The sequence below is a fragment of the Taurulus bubalis genome (assembly GCF_910589615.1).
Source record: "Taurulus bubalis genome assembly, chromosome: 10".
NCBI classification, from domain to species: Eukaryota; Metazoa; Chordata; class Actinopteri; order Perciformes; family Cottidae; genus Taurulus; species Taurulus bubalis.
In genome coordinates, this window is record NC_136598.1 from 20,337,490 (window position 1) to 20,355,039 (window position 17,550).

General features: G+C 42.8%; 1 protein-coding gene across 8 annotated transcripts in view; it reads left to right on the forward strand.

Annotated features, from left to right (window-relative positions):
* The window catches only part of dscamb (Down syndrome cell adhesion molecule b), a gene marked incomplete at its 5' end in the record, with an annotated part of 110,498 nt that extends 93,171 nt beyond the window's left edge, over positions 1-17,327 (forward strand). Inside the window, 15 exons of one of the 8 annotated variants that reach the window (XM_079225185.1) lie at positions 634-767; positions 946-1,099; positions 1,502-1,619; positions 1,743-1,909; positions 3,558-3,656; positions 5,158-5,346; positions 5,812-6,102; positions 7,716-7,892; positions 8,254-8,284; positions 8,527-8,642; positions 8,770-8,964; positions 10,981-11,181; positions 11,605-11,907; positions 16,638-16,715; positions 16,866-17,327. In XM_079225185.1, the coding sequence (XP_079081311.1) occupies positions 634-767; positions 946-1,099; positions 1,502-1,619; positions 1,743-1,909; positions 3,558-3,656; positions 5,158-5,346; positions 5,812-6,102; positions 7,716-7,892; positions 8,254-8,284; positions 8,527-8,642; positions 8,770-8,964; positions 10,981-11,181; positions 11,605-11,907; positions 16,638-16,715; positions 16,866-17,191 (2,579 nt within the window). In that variant the 3' untranslated portion in view covers positions 17,192-17,327. Of the gene's footprint in view, positions 1-633; positions 768-945; positions 1,100-1,501; positions 1,620-1,742; positions 1,910-3,557; positions 3,657-5,157; positions 5,347-5,811; positions 6,103-7,715; positions 7,893-8,253; positions 8,285-8,526; positions 8,643-8,769; positions 8,965-10,980; positions 11,182-11,604; positions 11,908-16,637 lie in introns of all 8 variants that reach the window. The other 7 variants (XM_079225184.1, XM_079225188.1, XM_079225190.1 and 4 more) reach the window with 7 other exon arrangements.
* Positions 17,328-17,550: the final 223 nt, after the last annotated feature.

Below are 17,550 nucleotides of genomic sequence, written 5' to 3' on the forward strand. Positions count from 1 at the left end.
GCGCCAGAGAGGGGGCGGGACTTATCTCTGTGGTTTAATCTCCGTGCAAAGAGTTTACATTTCTGCCTCCACCATGAAAATAACTACTATTTCTGCGTTATACTTGTTGTGGAAATCCCAAAGAGGTCGGGCATCAAACGCCGTCGTGTCTGGGTTCATAATGTTACTTCTCCAGGAACTGCGTCGGGATGACGGTGTTACGGATTAACAGGCGGCCGTGTTAACTGGCGACTTTCGGCCGGAAGTCACCAGTTAACACGGTCGCATGTTAATCCGTAACACCGGCCGCTTCCAGCGCTACCAGAGCACCAGCAGCCAGTTTGATTTATGCTTGAGTTAACGTCTTTGATCAGCGGCGTGTCGCGGACTTTGTCCTGTGTGTTGTGCAACAGCTGTGCAGCAGCGCTGCTACGAGTGACAGGAAGTCCACACATTTGATTTACACGCGGACGGTGCATGATGCCTCCCATAATTGATTACATAAAAAAAAATCGATACTTGGCTTCCGTGTATCGATACAATATCGACACGCAAACTATCGCGATACTATGCTGAATCGATTCCCCCCCCCCCTAATATTCAGTATGTTTGTCTTGGCTCTTCTAAGCCCGGCACTGTTCTCCTCTTCCTCAGTTCCTGGTCCTCCAGCGGGCGTTAAGGCTGCAGCCTCCAGCAGCTCTGTGGTGTTCGTCTCCTGGCTTCCTCCCCTCAAACTCAACGGCATCATCAGGAAATACATCGTCTTCTGCTCTAACCTGCATCCGATGGTATTAGCATTTGTATACCAAAAGATATTCAGTGATCTTCTTTTTTAAATTTCAGTTTATCATTGCCTGTCGAGGGATCTGTATTTTATGTAAATACAACATCTGTTACCAAATGGCATTTCTCTGGACTTCACTGCTGCTGCCCAATGATACATTAATCTCTCCTCCGTTTTTACAGGTGATGAGCGAGTTTGAGGCGTCTCCGGATATTTATTTCTACAGGATCCCCAATCTGGCTCGAAACAGACAGTACAGTATCTGGGTGGTGGCTGTGACGGCTGCTGGTCACGGCAACAACAGTGAGAAGATCACGGTGGAGCCTCTGGCCAAAGGTACAGCCCTCTAACGAAGCCGGCCTTTCATGTTGTTGAGTCATACAGTCATTGTCATCAAAAGCATTATTAATAATAGTAGAGAGCATTTTTTTGTGATTGAATTGTATAAAATGGTTTTGCTTTATATGTTTTCTTCTGTGTAAAACATGTACATTTTTACACTGACATATTTAAAAGTGTGTTGTTAGTAACCGCATGGATGTTTATTGTCACTGGAATGTTTTCATAAAGGTATAAACACAAAATTCAACAGTGAACATAATATCAAGTTCTCTTTTAAGCACTGATAACCAAGAATATGTGTCAATCACATTAGGTACTGTTTTATTAACCAAAGGAATTTGTGAACCTCTGTCTTATTGTCTTGACAACAGAGTTGTGTGTTTGTGTGTGTTTTAGCTCCAGCCAGGATTCTGACCTTCAATGGGACAGTGACCACTCCCTGGATGAAGGACATTGTTTTGCCATGCAAGGCTGTGGGAGACCCTCCTCCCACCATCAAGTGGCTCAAGGGAAAGTAAGTTGCACACAAACAATCGCGTCGTGCTGCTCAGCAGAGATAGAATATCAAACAACGTGGCGGCTTTTCCTCATGTCCTGGAGACATGAAGTAATAAGCATTGTTCCCGTCTGTCTACAGCACCAATGGAACTCCCACACCTGTCCTTGTGGATGGTCGCCGGAGTGTCCATGGCAACGGCAGCTTCATCATCCGCACGGTGAAAGCAGAGGATTCTGGGAACTACAGCTGTGTGGCCAGCAACAACTGGGGCTCAGATGAGATCACACTCAACCTGCAGGTCCAAGGCAAGTAGTCTTAGAGCACACATTAGGGAGCCATAATGTTTTCAACAGGTGACATTTCGACAGGATCGGGTTTCGTTCCAACATTCACGGGACAAATATGGAGCGGAGAGTCTGGGGTTTTTTCTCTAGGAGGTTTTGAGCGTCAAACACATAATGTTCTGCGTTCTCGTTCATTTTTCTGCATCAGCTTATGGTGGACATATCTTTATTTATGTCAGGGAAAACACAAAATTCAGGCCAATTCAACACAAAATAAACAAAACCAGTGTTCATTGAGAAGTCGCAATATTTGGAGAAAAACGTACATATTATGAGAATAAGGTAGTAAATACATTTTTTTAAAGTCAGAATGTTTTAATAAAGAGTCTTATAGTCTGATGTGCATTACGTAATTGCCCTTATGGGATGTCCTCTGACTTCCCCGTTTGGGACTTGCTTGGGTGAGACAACGTTTAGGGAAGCAGCAGTGCACTGCTCTTCATTGGAGGTGGAAAACCCAAACTGTCAGAATTGTCCTGATAAGGATGGTGTCTTCCTGACTAATTTTTTTGTTAGGTCAGCAACCTTTCCTATCCAAAGAGCCATTTTGCTCTTTTTCCCACCAAAAGAAATTTGTCTGGAGCCGCAAAAGCTATTTGATATCACACCTTATAAAGTTTTATATGTAGTCATATTATATGTACAATATATATAATGAGTCCTATCTACATTTGTGGCTCAAATGTAGTGTCCTTCCTGTAATCACAAGCTAGCAGGTTCGATCCTTATCCTCCTCACGTTAGTTTTCCCTTTCAAAACGTATATATTTTGCTACGTTTACACTGAGCGTCCTCTCTCCGCCGGACTTTTAGAGCACCGCAAACGGAGCAGAACGGATCCGTCTTTACTAGCGCACGCCTCACTGTCTCATGAGCTGCCACACAAGCAGCAGCAGTAGTTGAGTTTGGAGACTTGATCCACTTTGTGAAAGTATATCTACTTTGCTCAGTTTGCTGCAGCAGTTGAGAAATTGCTCGTCTTCGCTCATCTGCAGCTTCATACTTTTCAGCAGATGCTTGTCCTGAAAGTGTCTTTCAACATTAAATGTTTTGTTGTTTGATCATTTCTCGCCACATTACAAGCATACAGGTAAGCCAGCATCGTTGGCAGTGAAAGCAAAATAATGCGTCCACTCGAATTAAACTCTCTATTTTTCTCTGTGACTTTTCATTTTATTTATTCATCCGTTGATAGTGTACTATCTACTAGGGCGGGGCTCTGAAAATCACGATTAGCCACCTGCAGAGAAAGGTGCTTGACAGCGACATAAAAAAATCTTAAAATGTTAGCGACCCAATATCACCTCAAACTCCAAGATAAAAAAAAATTAAAAGCCTCAGGGAGCCGAGGTGCTAAAGAGCCGCAGGTTGCCGACCCCTGGGTTATATGATGTTTCTTTGCAGTCTGAATCTCCAAGCAAAAAGGTGTCTACCCTTATAACATTAAAATATCTTCTTAACTCTGAGGTAAAAAGAAACCAAAAGACAGTGAACAAAACCTCCGTAATAAGTGGTCACTCCGCCTCGTCCAGCAGTGTCTCCCAACACGGAAAGACACGAGGCAGTTCAATGCTAATACTAACAACGCCGCTAACTTTGTTTGTCCTCAGTGCCTCCTGACCAGCCGCGCCTCACAGTTACCAAGACTACCACCACATCAATCACACTGTCATGGATACCTGGAGACAACGGAGGGAGCTCCATCAGGGGTGAGAGCAACAAAATGGCACACACACAGACACACACACACACACACACATGCACACACAGGAAATGTATCTGAAACAGCGCAGTGGACAGGATCATCACAACCTTAATGTGCACACACACAACTAAATGCATTATCCATTATATGAAAATAATCCCCTCCCTTCAGCTTCCTATGATCACCAATGTCACCTCCTCCTTTACTCCGGTGTAACATCCTGTTCTCATTATTTGGTGGTTCGGCCTGAATACTCGAGTCCTAAAAGGTAGATTAAAAAGCAGCAGGGAAGATTAGGTCCGTTTAAGTGAGAGATTAAAGTGCTCCATCTTAAGGAAAGCGCAATCACAGTGAGGCTATTTGTGGTGATTCATCATTGCTCCTCATCATCTGCTCCTGTCTTTAGAGTTGCGGTCGCTATGAAAGTTGTTCATGATGCCTTCTTTGTGATGTTTGTTATTGCTTCCCTACACGCAGCGTCATTTATCAACCAAATACACACACAGGCGCATACGATTGTCGCAACTTTTGTCCCGATAACTACATTCATGATGCTCTAATGATGAATCTAAATAATTTCTGACTTTTTATTTAGTGCCACCAGCAGGTCAGCACTTTCCACATAGGCAACGCTTATTTACAAGCTTCATTGTGTTATACTGTATTCCTGTTAGCAGCTGTAAAATATTGTAAATTAATTCCACGGGTTAGTTCAGCTCGAGTCATATTGGCTAGACTTAATCTTGAGAATGTATTTACCACATTTTTTCAACAATTAAGTGTTGTTACTTGCTTAATGTACTGATTTGAGGAATCCATGGTTGTTGTTTTTAGACACGTTCATGCTACACTTAGATATTATTCAGGTCAAATAGAATAAATACATAGAAAAAATAAATTTCCACTCATTATTACCACTTGGATTTTTATCAGAACGGTATCTACAAGTCCGAAATTGATAATACTTTAACTTTCATATCATACAGAAGCAGCGTTAGTCTTTCTCAAAAAAGCTAAATCACGACTGAACATGAACAGCTGTATCTGAGATCTAAAAGAGCCAGTGTTTGATTTAATCAAATCAATCATACACAGTACAACATGTAGTGAAATGATGTTGTGCCTACATGTAGCTCCAACAAAGCAATTAACAAAAAGAAACAATACAGAAGTATTTTTCTGAGAAGCAAAACTTAGGTAATAGGATCTAGAGAAAGGCGTCCATCCCCCATCGTCCACCCAACACTTTAATATCCTGTTGAACTACTGCCTCACAAAGCTACACGTGTGGCTGCAGACTTTTAGTTGTGTTACTCTCTCTTTAGTCTTTAAACTAAATGTTGTCTTACATCCACTAACAATTAAATGGTGCACTCAAATGTAAGTGCATTCCTATTGGTGTTTTTACAAGGGATGATAGTAAAATACCTACAAGACAAGACGTATTATTTATTGATGTGTAAATCGATTTTTCTGTATAGTTACTTTCAAATCTTCTGTCCCAGGTTACATCCTGCAGTACTCGGAGGACAACAGTGAGCAGTGGGGCAGTTTTCCCATCAGCCCCAGTGAACGCTCGTACCGTCTGGAGAACCTGAAGTGCGGCACCTGGTACAAATTCACCCTGACGGCCCAGAATGCAGTGGGGCCCGGGCGCATCAGTGAGATCATCGAAGCTAAGACCCATGGGAAAGGTAGGGAACAAAATGTGTATTTCTTTTAGTTTTTCTGTCTCAGTGCAGTGATAAATTAGGTTGTGTAAGATGATTCATTCATGGGACTCACGTTCCCAAAGCTTTATTGTGAATGTCTCTAATAACTCCAGAGGTAGAAAGAATAAAAGTAAGCAAGGGAATATTTTCTTTTCTCAGCCACTGAAATTTGATGGCATGACACGATTTTGTTTTCATTGATCATAAAAACTCATAACTCAAAACTCCCATAAAACTCACTAAATACGGGCAAATTCCACCAGGTAAAAGTGATTATACTCCTCTATAACTCATATGCCTTAGGGCTGGTTGACAGGTATTTATTTATTATTTGACTTTCTTTATGAAAATGTTCACGTTGGTCGACTGGGAGACATTCAGCCACACTGTGTGACTTAAACTGTGTATTAAGTTGCAGCTTCACCGCTCTGTCTATCTTCTCCTCAGAGCCGCAGTTTGCCAAAGACCATGAACTCTTCACCAGCATTAACTCCACCAGGGCCCGGCTCAACCTGGTCGGCTGGAACAACGGCGGCTGTCCGATCACCTCCTTCATACTGGAGTACCGAGCGGTGGACTCGGCCACCTGGACCACTGCCCAGCGCACATCGCTGACCAAGAGCTACATCCTGTACGACCTGCAGGAGGCGACCTGGTACGAACTGCAGATGAAGGTCACCAACAGCGCCGGCTCAGCAGAAAAGAGGGTCACCTTCGCTACTCTCAATGCTGACGGGGGTGAGTTTGGATTAAACAGTTTGTCACAGAGTTGCACAGATAGCGAGGATCATTGGATCAGAATGGAATGGAAGTATAAGCAACACCTCTGTGGTAATTTAGGAACGTTATGAAAAAAGTGCCAGTCTAATTATTTTACTGTTAACATTAATGATATGGAACCAGTAAAAAACTTAAAGAGTTTGGGCGGAAGCCTTGTTTCTTCTTTTTTCTGTGTAATCAGATCTTATCTGAGTGTTACAGTAGCTCTCTAACAAAGTTTGGGAGCAAATCACCGCTTTGTTTCACATAAACACCCAATCAGAAGACGATGAAATACGACCGAAATTACTCTCTTTTTAAAAAATCCCTACAAAACCAGTTAAAACAGTGTATCACCCTTTAGTGTTGGGGACAGCTTTGTTTCGGCATGAAGTGCCACTCTGCAGTTCTGCTACAGCATGTGTTTTTAAGAGTATATGTGATTTAAGACAGTTTTGTCAGCCTTTGTGCAGATTGACAGGTATTCAGACGACTCGGCGAAGAAAGAAAACAGGGACGGTCTTCAGATTCTCCGCGGGCCACGGTGTAGCTTTATTTGCTTTGGGCTACAGAGTGTGTCAGTCATGCACAAAGGAAGTGTTTAAGCCGTAAGGAAGGATAGTAGATGATGAGAGCTCCGTGGTACACTCCAGACTATTCACTAATTTCCCTTGAAGGGTTTTGCCGAGACGTGTTAGCTGCCTGTCAGGATGTTATGTGCGAGTGGATGTGCTTTTGCAGTGTGACAGTGGGTCTATACCTCAGCTCAGCAGACTGAAAGCACATATTCAGTCTCCTACAAACTGAAAACTATAAAAACGTCATGTTGCCCTGGCCAAAATAATTCAGTAAACATCTTAAATAAGGTAATCATTGATGATTAGGGTCCCTCTGCATAAATACATAATATAAACATTGTAGGAGTCTGCATGTTTCTTACATTTTTCACCCGTCACAATTATTCCGATAATGAAAATTCACCACGATCAACTTATTGTGAGTGTTTTTTTTATTGTGATCTGTGATCAGATCATTGACGTCCTGTCAGTAATGAGGAGAAAAACAACAGTGAAGTCGAAGAAAGGGAAGTCATGAGGATCACAAAGCAGTGATCCAATAAGTGCGAACAACAATATAATCAAACCATATCAATAAAGCAGCGGTGGGTTTGACTCCACCGACCAATCTCAGTTTGCACGTGAGTGTGTTTATCTGTCTATATGTAGACCAGCCTGGATTGCTTTTTAAGATGTATAGATCAGCTAGAAGAGATGCAGCTTAAGGGATTTGTATTGTTTGAAGTGCAAGGATTACAACAACGCGCATTAAAATCATACATGTGGAAAATCAATACACAAAGTGTAATTCTTTTTAATTTTTCATTCCTATAATCTTTGATTATGTTGAAAGAAACATATTTTTCTAACGCTCTTTACTGACAGGCATCACTGTTTTTCTACATTGTTATTTCTAAAAATGAACAACGCAGATTGGTTCTGAACAAATGTTTCACATAAACGGAGGAACATGAAGAAAAGGCTCTTGATGTCCGTCTAATTCCTCATAAATGTCTGAACGTCTTTATTTCTCAGGTACCATCCCTCCCCTGCTGAAAACAGGAGATCCCATCTCAGACAATATGTCCGGCAGCGGCGGTCTGAAGATGGTGGTGACCATCACCTCTGTTCTCGTGGTGGCCGTGCTGGTCTTCATCATGCTCATGGTGCTAAAGAGGAGGCGGAGGGAGCAGAGGCTCAAGAGACTCAGAGGTGGGTTGAAGATCAAACTCCTAACGCTTAATACCTATTCTGGATAACAAGAAACAACTACACATTATTTAGTCCCCCATCACATGCGCATACCGTTTACATACATGTGGAGTTGCGCTGACACACATCCAGTCTATGTGCCACCATCAAAGCTCTACTGCATTACAGTTAAACTGTGTCAAACCAAAACTTCTCTTCAGGACAAACGTTTTAATTAATTTAGATTTTTCCAACTCTTGAACAATGCCGTCGTTGCCTTTTTCTAAGTGGAATTATCAGTGATTGTACCGTAAGTCCACGGCTGTAGCTTATAAACTAGGACGCTGCGATGGTATTAACGAGCTCTTTGCTGACTTCACAGATGCCAAAAGCCTGGCAGAAATGCTGATGAGGTATGTATGCTTAATTTTAATTTATGCCTGCTGTTTTCCTTTAAGCAGCGACCATAAATCACAATGTAGACCAGAGTTACAGTACCTATCCGTAAAAATCTAATACATTGCACTCAGGATATGCTGTCCCTCGTGCCTTCTTGCAGCTACTTATCAACTTAAACGGAATTGAATTAGCATTTCTGCGATACAATGCAAAACCACGCTGAAAGGTAATGACGTTTTCTCATTTGTCTGCTCAGTAAGAACACACGGACTCCAGACACAGTGAACAAGCAGCAGCAGACACTCAGAATGCACATCGACATCCCCAGAGCTCAGCTCCTCATCGAGGAGAGGGACACCATGGAGACAATCGGTAAGACACTCAAAGTGTCTCAGAGACCTTTTACTCTCCAGTCACCATTATACTTAATATTAATACATTATACTTATGACTGACTATTTCTTTTCCGGCTCTGCTTCCTTTTCTTCCTCTATGTCTCTCCCCTCTTTCCCTATTTGTCATCTCTTAGATGACAGGTCCACCGTCCTGTTGACAGACAACGACTTCGGGGAGACGAATAAGCAAAAGTCCTCCACAGTGACCCACACAGTCCACTACCAGTCTCTCTCCCAGGCCACTGGACCACTGGTTGACGTGTCCGATGCCAGGCCCGGAACCAGTGAGTCCCACCACCGTCAGTGCTCAACATTTATTTCCTTTTACTACTAATATTACTACTAGTCCTGTGTTACTAACAATAATATAATGTTGTAAAAGTGTCTTTGTATTTGGTCACTCTGCAGTCAGAAATCGAGAACTGCCAATTTTCCTCCTGAGTCTACATAGTTTTATTTCCATAGATGGATGTCACGTTAAAATGAATTTGACTCACGACCATAAAATATGAACACTGGAAAAAGCATTTCATTGCACATTCATCTCAGTTACATGCAAGGTACAGCGCCTTTCCACCTTGTCTTAGCTGACCCGTAGACTGCCTTCATGCCGCATGTGAGCCGCCTTCCAGCAGTGAGATTACAAAGACATAGCAGCCGTGCTGCAGAGCGGCCTCTGGGCTTCTGGTGTTTGAGCTCCGCTGAAGCAGAACAGATGAAGAGTAGCGATCTCCCCGCCTCTTCTTGACACGTCCCTCACCTGATTGCCAAGCTCCAACTGGCCAGTTGGACCTGAGTGCACACATGCACACTCACACAAACACGCACACGCTCAGATTACCGGTGCACTGAAATTATTTTGTGCAGACGGGCCAGAAAGTGGGTATTTTCCCACTTAAATATTATTTCTATTATTCACTTTTGTAACATAGACATGCTGGTTGTCTTGTGCTAATTGAATGGTTTAAATGTTAATTCTGTATCTAATTTTACAGTAACGTTTCCTACAGAAGCACCAAATATCAGTCCGACAATCTGCTATATTTCACTCCGCCATTAGCTTAGCATGCTTTTTAACTTTATATCTGCCATCACCAACAGTATGTCCACATCTGTAACATACACACACGTCGCGAAGTATAATATACACACATACACAGGGACATAAAGGGCACAGAACAATATCACACACACACACACGCACACACACACACACACACACACACACACACACACACACACACACACACATACATGCATTTAAACACCAGCATATAGTCTATGATTGGTTCGTTTAAACTGGCCAGTGGGGCGTGAACCCAGTTTGCTGACTCATCTCTTTTTTTTCTCTTCCTGCTGTTGGCCAAACACCTCCATCACTTCGTCCCTTCATTCCCCGCTGATAGGATTACTGTCTGACCTACTACAATTACCAGCACCATTCTTCTCTGCACAGATCCAATCCAGGCTTTTCCTAAAGGGTCTCACTCTGATTTTGGCCCAGCGGTGCACAGAGCAGCAGCCAGTCTGGGTCAGGCTGAATATGATACTATTTATACAGTATGTCTATATGGAGACAGTGAGAGCTTAAGATGGATGATAATGTCATTCCAGGGAGCTGTGGGATGGTAATGGTCTGTGTTCACTGAAGGAGTGAACTGTAGATTTGTACCACAGCACAGCAGGAAATACATATTTTTCCATCTTGTTCCAGCTATAAATCATGTAGTTTTGGGTTACTGATGAGCCACATCATAACAGCTGTTTGCATATGATCCAAAGATAGAGTTAACTTGTCTTTCAACTGAAGGTGGGTGGATTCCTAGATTAGGCCCCCAGCTGCTGGAGGACAAATTGTGTTTGTTTGTTTGTTTGATGCCATCCCTAAAGATGTCATTTTTATTCTGTGCAATGAAGACAGACATATTTTATTCCCATTTTAAAATAAAATACTCTCCCAGAGACTAACTCAATTCTCATGATTAGATTTTGAATAACAAATTTGAAGGAAAGCAATTTATACTATCCAATCCCAGGTGCACATTGACTGTCAGTAAACACTGATGTATGCTTATGAATGTAGTAATGATTTACTGTTTTATTCAAGCACTAATATCTATTTATTCATAGAATAAAATCTCTCAGACTTGAATTCCGAGCTAGATCCTATACAAACAGAGTCATTTTAAATAGTAAAAGTGCGAGTTAATGTTGTGTCATAGGACTTAGACTGATATTCATTAAAAAAATAGAAAAATGGAGTAACTGTTATTAGCGCCGTTCAGCCACAATTCATCCGGTTCTCTCCTCGCCAGATCCCACTGCCAGACGCACTGCCAAAGCTGGTCCTGTCGCGGCACGGAGCCGCTACGCCAGCCAGTGGACCCTGAACCGGCCGCACCCCACCAGCTCCTCACACACCCTCACCACTGACTGGAGACTCCCTACGCCTCGCGCCACCGGATCTGTGGACAAGGAGAGCGACAGCTACAGTGTCAGCCCCTCACAGGATACAGGTAGAGTAGAGCAGGGTGTCCGTCACAGCTTTCCAGGAACAACATGGACTCACAGCTTTTTTTTTTAAATGTATAATTACGGTTAGAAAGTTGTGTGTGACCAAAATCATGTTGCTTTTGTGACATTGTCAGGTGTGACGGTGATCTGCATGACTGTCACACGAGGTTCTGTGCAATCCAAAACACATTGGCAGTAGTTTTTTCCATTTAAAAATTTAACTTTGGGGCGTACTCTTGACTGAGGCTTCCAGGGTGTGACTTACATCTCGTTCATTCATTCCCTCTTTCTCTCCCATACTTGTTTAACTATCCCTGCACTGTATTAAACCATATTGAAACACCACATGCATAAAGTTACATCTCAGCTGTATTTTATCGTGCTAATTAAACTCGTGCATCACGACGTGTACGTCTGTTTCTCAGATCGTGCACGGAGCAGCATGGTATCAACCGAGAGCGCGTCCTCCACCTACGAGGAGTTGGCCAGAGCCTACGAGCACGCCAAGATGGAAGAGCAGCTCCGCCACGCCAAGTTCACCATCACCGAGTGCTTCATATCCGACACCTCATCCGAACAGATGACAGCAGGGACCAACGACTATACTGACAGCATGACCTCCAGCACGCCGTCTGAGTCGGGCATCTGCCGCTTTACCGCTTCACCGCCCAAACCTCAGGATGTCAGCCGGGTCATGACCATGGCCGTGCCCAAGGCACACAGACCTGGTGAGGGAGTGGAGTTTACCGCACGACTCATTCGACCGCGTGTTTCTTCTACAATCATTGAGCCTCTGTCCACTTTCCATTCCAACACTACGTAACAATACTTTCTACAGCTCAAAGGTCTATTTGCCTTCACTCACACCTCTCTCACTTGTGTTGTTCGATCAGGAGGTGGAGGATGAGATAGAAATTAATACATTAGCCCAATACAGTAAAGTAATACAGTGCATTCTTGGGGAAAAGCTTTTGCCAACAATAATAGTTTTTGGGGTTTTAACAATTAACACAGGGACACACTTGGAAAGTGAATTTTTCATTTATTAGCCGTTTATGAGACTTTCCCCTTTATTTTCTCTCGTGTCACACATTTTTCCAGATGTCTCTTTGTTTCAAGCTCAGGTTGTAGGAAACGTTTTAGTAGTTGAGTAGGTGCTGTTGATGGCCGCCGCCATGGCCAACTTCTATTTAAATTTAATCAGTTTTCAATCCTGGTGTGCATCTCATTAGTCTTCAGACTGCTGTTACATACAGTATAGTCACATTAAAGCTTTACCATTACACAAGAATCTCAGTGGAAGTGTTCCAGCTTTTTTCTAGGCCTTCTGTGGGTTTAGCTTCTTGTTGTTCTCCAACTTTTAGAGCCTGATCACAGTTAGCAAGCACGTCACACATCATGAGCAAGAACTATGAGATCCAGTTCTTCCAGAAGCACCCCGGGGATACCTTTTTATTCTAATGAAACAGAAAACTTATTTTGCCAGTAAATGTTGTTACTTTTTAAAGTACATGAAGGCTCTGTCTCAAAAGTATTTCATTACATCTGCAGCTTGAGGAAACCTGCTGTGCTGTGCTGCCCCCGCGCTCGGCTCTCCGCTTGTAGTCTCACCTTACGTGACCCTCTGCTCCTCCGGGTAGCCCTGCAGATCAATTACAAGTGCTGGCAGAACCGGCGCACCGAAGAGCTGCAGACCACACACAGAAGCACAGACATTCAGAGAGACGGACACATGTACACAGCTCATTCATCATCTCATCTGCTGTCATGTCATCTGCTGCTTAAGTTTCAGGGCTCATTATGTTTTGAAAGTTTGTGCACGGGACATCAGACTCATATCACAAGTTCACTGGGAAGTGAGAGGGCAACTAAAGGCCATCTGTCAACCGTATCTGACGCTATTGTCACTCGGTACAAAACACCACTTAAGCGCCACAGTGGAGTTCAGTGTAACACCAGACACTTAGGCTGGTGTGGCATCGCAGAGTGCTCTGGTACTCTGGTGTCAGTTACTTTGGGGACACATTATAGGCAAAAGAATCAAGCTGCGTTGCCTCTACAGTTTCCTCGGCTGTTTTGACATTGCACAAAAACCTATTAAATGCACTCGTATAGAAAGTTTGGTTTCAGCAGGAAAGTTGAAGGCATATTTATTATGTCTACGAGTGGGACACAAATGTGAAGTATATATTTTCATGAGACTATTAGCGTTTTCAGCTTTTTTAGCTGTGTCAAATGTTATTTATTTCAACTGACTTTACGGGTAATGGACGGTAAAATTATAGGATTGAGGTTTTCCAAGAGACCTGCAGCAACTCTGACAATTCAATTCAATTCAAGTACCCAGATACTAAGGGCTGGATTTACTCGTACGATTTTAAACACAGGTTCTCAAGGGCTTAAGAGAGAGTAAGCCTTTGTAAAAAAAAAAAAAAGCTGTTCAGACCAATTGTTCATCTTTCCTGTGATAATTTGATTCTGCATATGAAAAAGTGTGTTTATTTCTTGTTACTGAATCTTGCCATGGTAAGACTAATAGCCAGTATATAGAAACCTTGGAAACACTAATGTTATGCCCATTAGTGATTACTGAACACCTCATTTCAAAACAGGAGGCATTGATATGATATGAGGAAATATTACATATTGGCCCCCAACAGTCATGTAGAAATGAGTGCAGCTTCAAGATGAACTCAATTGGAACAAAGAGGCCCAAACCATGTAAATAGTCCCAGACCAAAAGCAACCAAAAGTATGAGTAAGTGGAGTCCATCTGCTTATTTATTTTACCTCATTTACCTCATTTATGTCATTTAATCACTTTTCACCTCCATAATCTACAGTAGAAGTCAGTGTTCTCTCCAAACGTGTTGATTCTAAGTAGATTGTAATACAGTATTAATCTACTGTAACTCAGACCCAGTGTGGAGCAGTTTGATTGACAGCTGGTGAATGACCCAGCTTCAACCTCGCCTCTGTCTCTGTTACATCTGACTGACCTGGACCGACCTCACCTCCCATCGGCAAAGTCTTTCTCTCATCTCATCTCCACGTGACCACCTGACAAACTTTTTTTTATGAGAGTAACATTTTATTTATTGGTGCTCTTCGTCTTCAGAGCCTCATCAAAGTAAATCCATGGGGTCTGTGTCCCATAACGGCTTGTTCCTCTGCACTTTGCTCATAAACTTTTACAGCTGTGCTGGTAATTACTGGGCTACAGGCAGCACTCTTCTTGTGATAGGCCCGTAAATATTTAGTTGTGTGTATCTGAACGACGCACACACAAACAAGATAGAAATACGAGTCGGGGAATATTAAAACATCACTTGTCACAACAGTCCGGATTTAGCTGAAGATGCGACAGGCGCTGAAGCAGATTAACGGCTTGACGAGAATCGCTGTTTGGCTCCACATATTGTCCCATTACTGTACAATCTGCAATTTATTGGCTGATGAATTTTAAAACTACATTTCTAATGATCTCCAGCAAGAAACACTTCAATCTATATTTAATTCAATTAACAATCCGAGCCATTCATCATCTTTGCTGGCACTAATAGGGCTTATTATAACACACAGTCAATTATTCATTCTCCCCATGAACCCAGAAAGCCGTTCTCCAAGGTCACTTGTTGGAGGGAATCTGCAGACGTGCGTGCGCATACATACGACATATACTTGTGCACGTGTGGGCTGCGTCCATGTGAGCCTGTCGGCACGTGTGGGAGAGAGAGCGCGTGTTGAAAAGTGATTTTAGCGATGACGGGTACGCCTGTAAGCGCTTGTTGATCTCTGGTCCTCTGACAGACGAACGTGAAGATGAACGTTTCCGCAGCCATGAAACAATACAGACAGATCCTCAGCTCAGATCTGGCAACCCAACACTCTTTTGGGAGGCACTAATTTGTTCTGTTAAATATGTAATCCAATCAGCAAAAGGGATACAATAGCGGTAGAGGTACCGTGAATTCACCAAACCAAATTTAAAATGTCTCTCTATCTCTACCTCTTATCTAACGCTTAAAATAAATACTTAAAGATTGAAGAGACAGCTTGTAATCGGGCTTTATCACTCAGTTCAGTTATGAAATCTGACCTGGTTTATCGTGCTACAGGCGTTTACAAGTTATTCTGATTGCTAATGAGACTCCAGTTCTTCCTCTCATACAATGCAACTAAACTTGCAGCAAAAGGTGTTTTATTCAACCAAATGCAAGCAAAAATGTATAAAGAATATATAAACACAATCCATCATTCAGCTTCTTCACATTAAGAAAATATAACTTAATCATTGCATCAGTCCCTGACAATAATAGCAAAGATAACTTGTAACATTGTTACGTTCAGCTCTGTATTACATTATGTTCTCCACATTTTTCCGGATAGCAACTATTAAATCAAATAGATTCACACTTGGTGGAACATTGGTATTACATTAAAATAATAGTTATGTGAATCATAATCGCAGAAGGGCCCGAGGTGAGCAAATGTAACAGTGTGACTCAGTTGAATATGGATTTTCAACTCTCTATGCAGTTAATTTAAACGAAGATGAAGGAGTAATACAAAGGAGTCTGTGGAGAAGCTCAGACCTGGTGAGGAGCACTCACTGTAAACAGTCTGGTGAAGACTGGTGAATATAACCATGCAACCAAGCGGACCAATTTTGCAAACAGAAACACTGGGAGGCAGGTGAGGCCTCTGTAGTCTAAAAATATACTGTTCAATAATAGGAAGTCCTGATTATTTTACACAAATAGAACAAATCTGTGTTATATGAGTTTTCAAAACTGTTACTGTCACCAGAGGGGAAAGAGAAAATCGACACACATGATTTTTGTTTTGTAATTTAATTTTTCACATGAATAAATTAAAGCTGCACTAATCAATGTTTTTATACAGTATGAACAATTGATCACGTGACTACCTGTACATTTGGCATTTGTTGCTTGTTTTGACAATAATTAATTGATAATTGTCATCCAATGCAGTTCCAATAGAAAGACACTTTCAGCTTATGGTTTTGGTTTTAAGAGCCATTTAACTTTCTTGTTTGTGTGCCACTACAGATACAGTTAGTGACTAGCTGGTGAACATAGTGGCTATTTAGCAGCTAAAGAGGCCCATATTTCCCTCAGGAGTTGGTGGAGCCAAAAAAGGAGCTGAAAGGATGCATTCCTACGTGCAGGTCTCTGAGTCTGCTGGATGTGCAAATAAGCAACTGTTTGCCAAAATGTTCCCCATTAAAACGATCTGTAGGGACCAATCACAGCCATTCATTCTTGCTTAATAAGGTGACATCATTGTTGCCCCCAAGTGGCCAAAGAAATCAATCTACGCTGTCGTTAAAGTATTTTCATTACTGTCCAACCACACGACAGAATATCACTGTGCATTGAGACTAACTGTAATTGAACTGAACCTTAATCGTCACCTGTTTGTCTCCTTCTCCCAGGAGGAGAGCTGGTTCACTTGCCGCCTTACCTCCGTATGGACTTCCTGTTGAATCGTGGCGTGCCACTGGCAGCCCGAGGTGGAGGGGTCAGCAGCAGCAGTGGCAGCAGCAGTGGTGGTGGTGGTGGAGGAGGAGGAGGAGGAGGAGGAGGAGGAGGAGGAAGTAGTGGAGTCGGTTCTGGTACTGCAGGGGAGACAAGAGGAGCGGGAGGATGTGGAGGAGGTGGAGGAGGAGCCATGGGCCAGACCTGCTTGGAGCCGCAGAGGAGCCGCACCCTGAAGAGGCCTCCTCCCATGGAGCCCACCCCCATGGAAGTGCCGTCGCCCAGGGAGGTGCAGCAGTGGCAGCCAGGAACTGCCTCCACCCTACCCCACAGGGATGTCCGGGAGAGGGGAGAGGCCCGGGGCGAGGTCCGGGCGGAGGCCCCCTCCTCGGGAGACCTAGCTCAAGCACAGGCTGCCAAGCTCAGCACTTCTCAGGAGTCCCTGCTGGACTCCAGAGGACACCTGAAACAGAGCAACAACCCCTATGCCAAGTCCTACACTCTGGTATAACACTGGGACACACACCGGACTGCTTCAGACACACTGCAGGAGGAGGACAAGAGACAGATGACAGGCCAAGATGGACAGTTTACCACAACAGAAATTGTTGTATATAGAGACGTTTCTGACATGCGTCTGAAGTGGATGCTTTTCTTTGAGTCTGTCTGTCTTTCTTTCTTTCTTTCTTTCACTCTTTTCTTTCTTTCCTCTCTCGCTCTTCTCTGTTGCTTTCACACGTTTCATTCTCTCACACCTTCACTCCTCTTCTGATGAATTTTCTCTCACAGTTTTTATTTTCTACTTGAGTATTCTTTTATTCTAAAGTGAAAACATATGAGGATTGCCAAAATGATTTATTTAAAATTTGA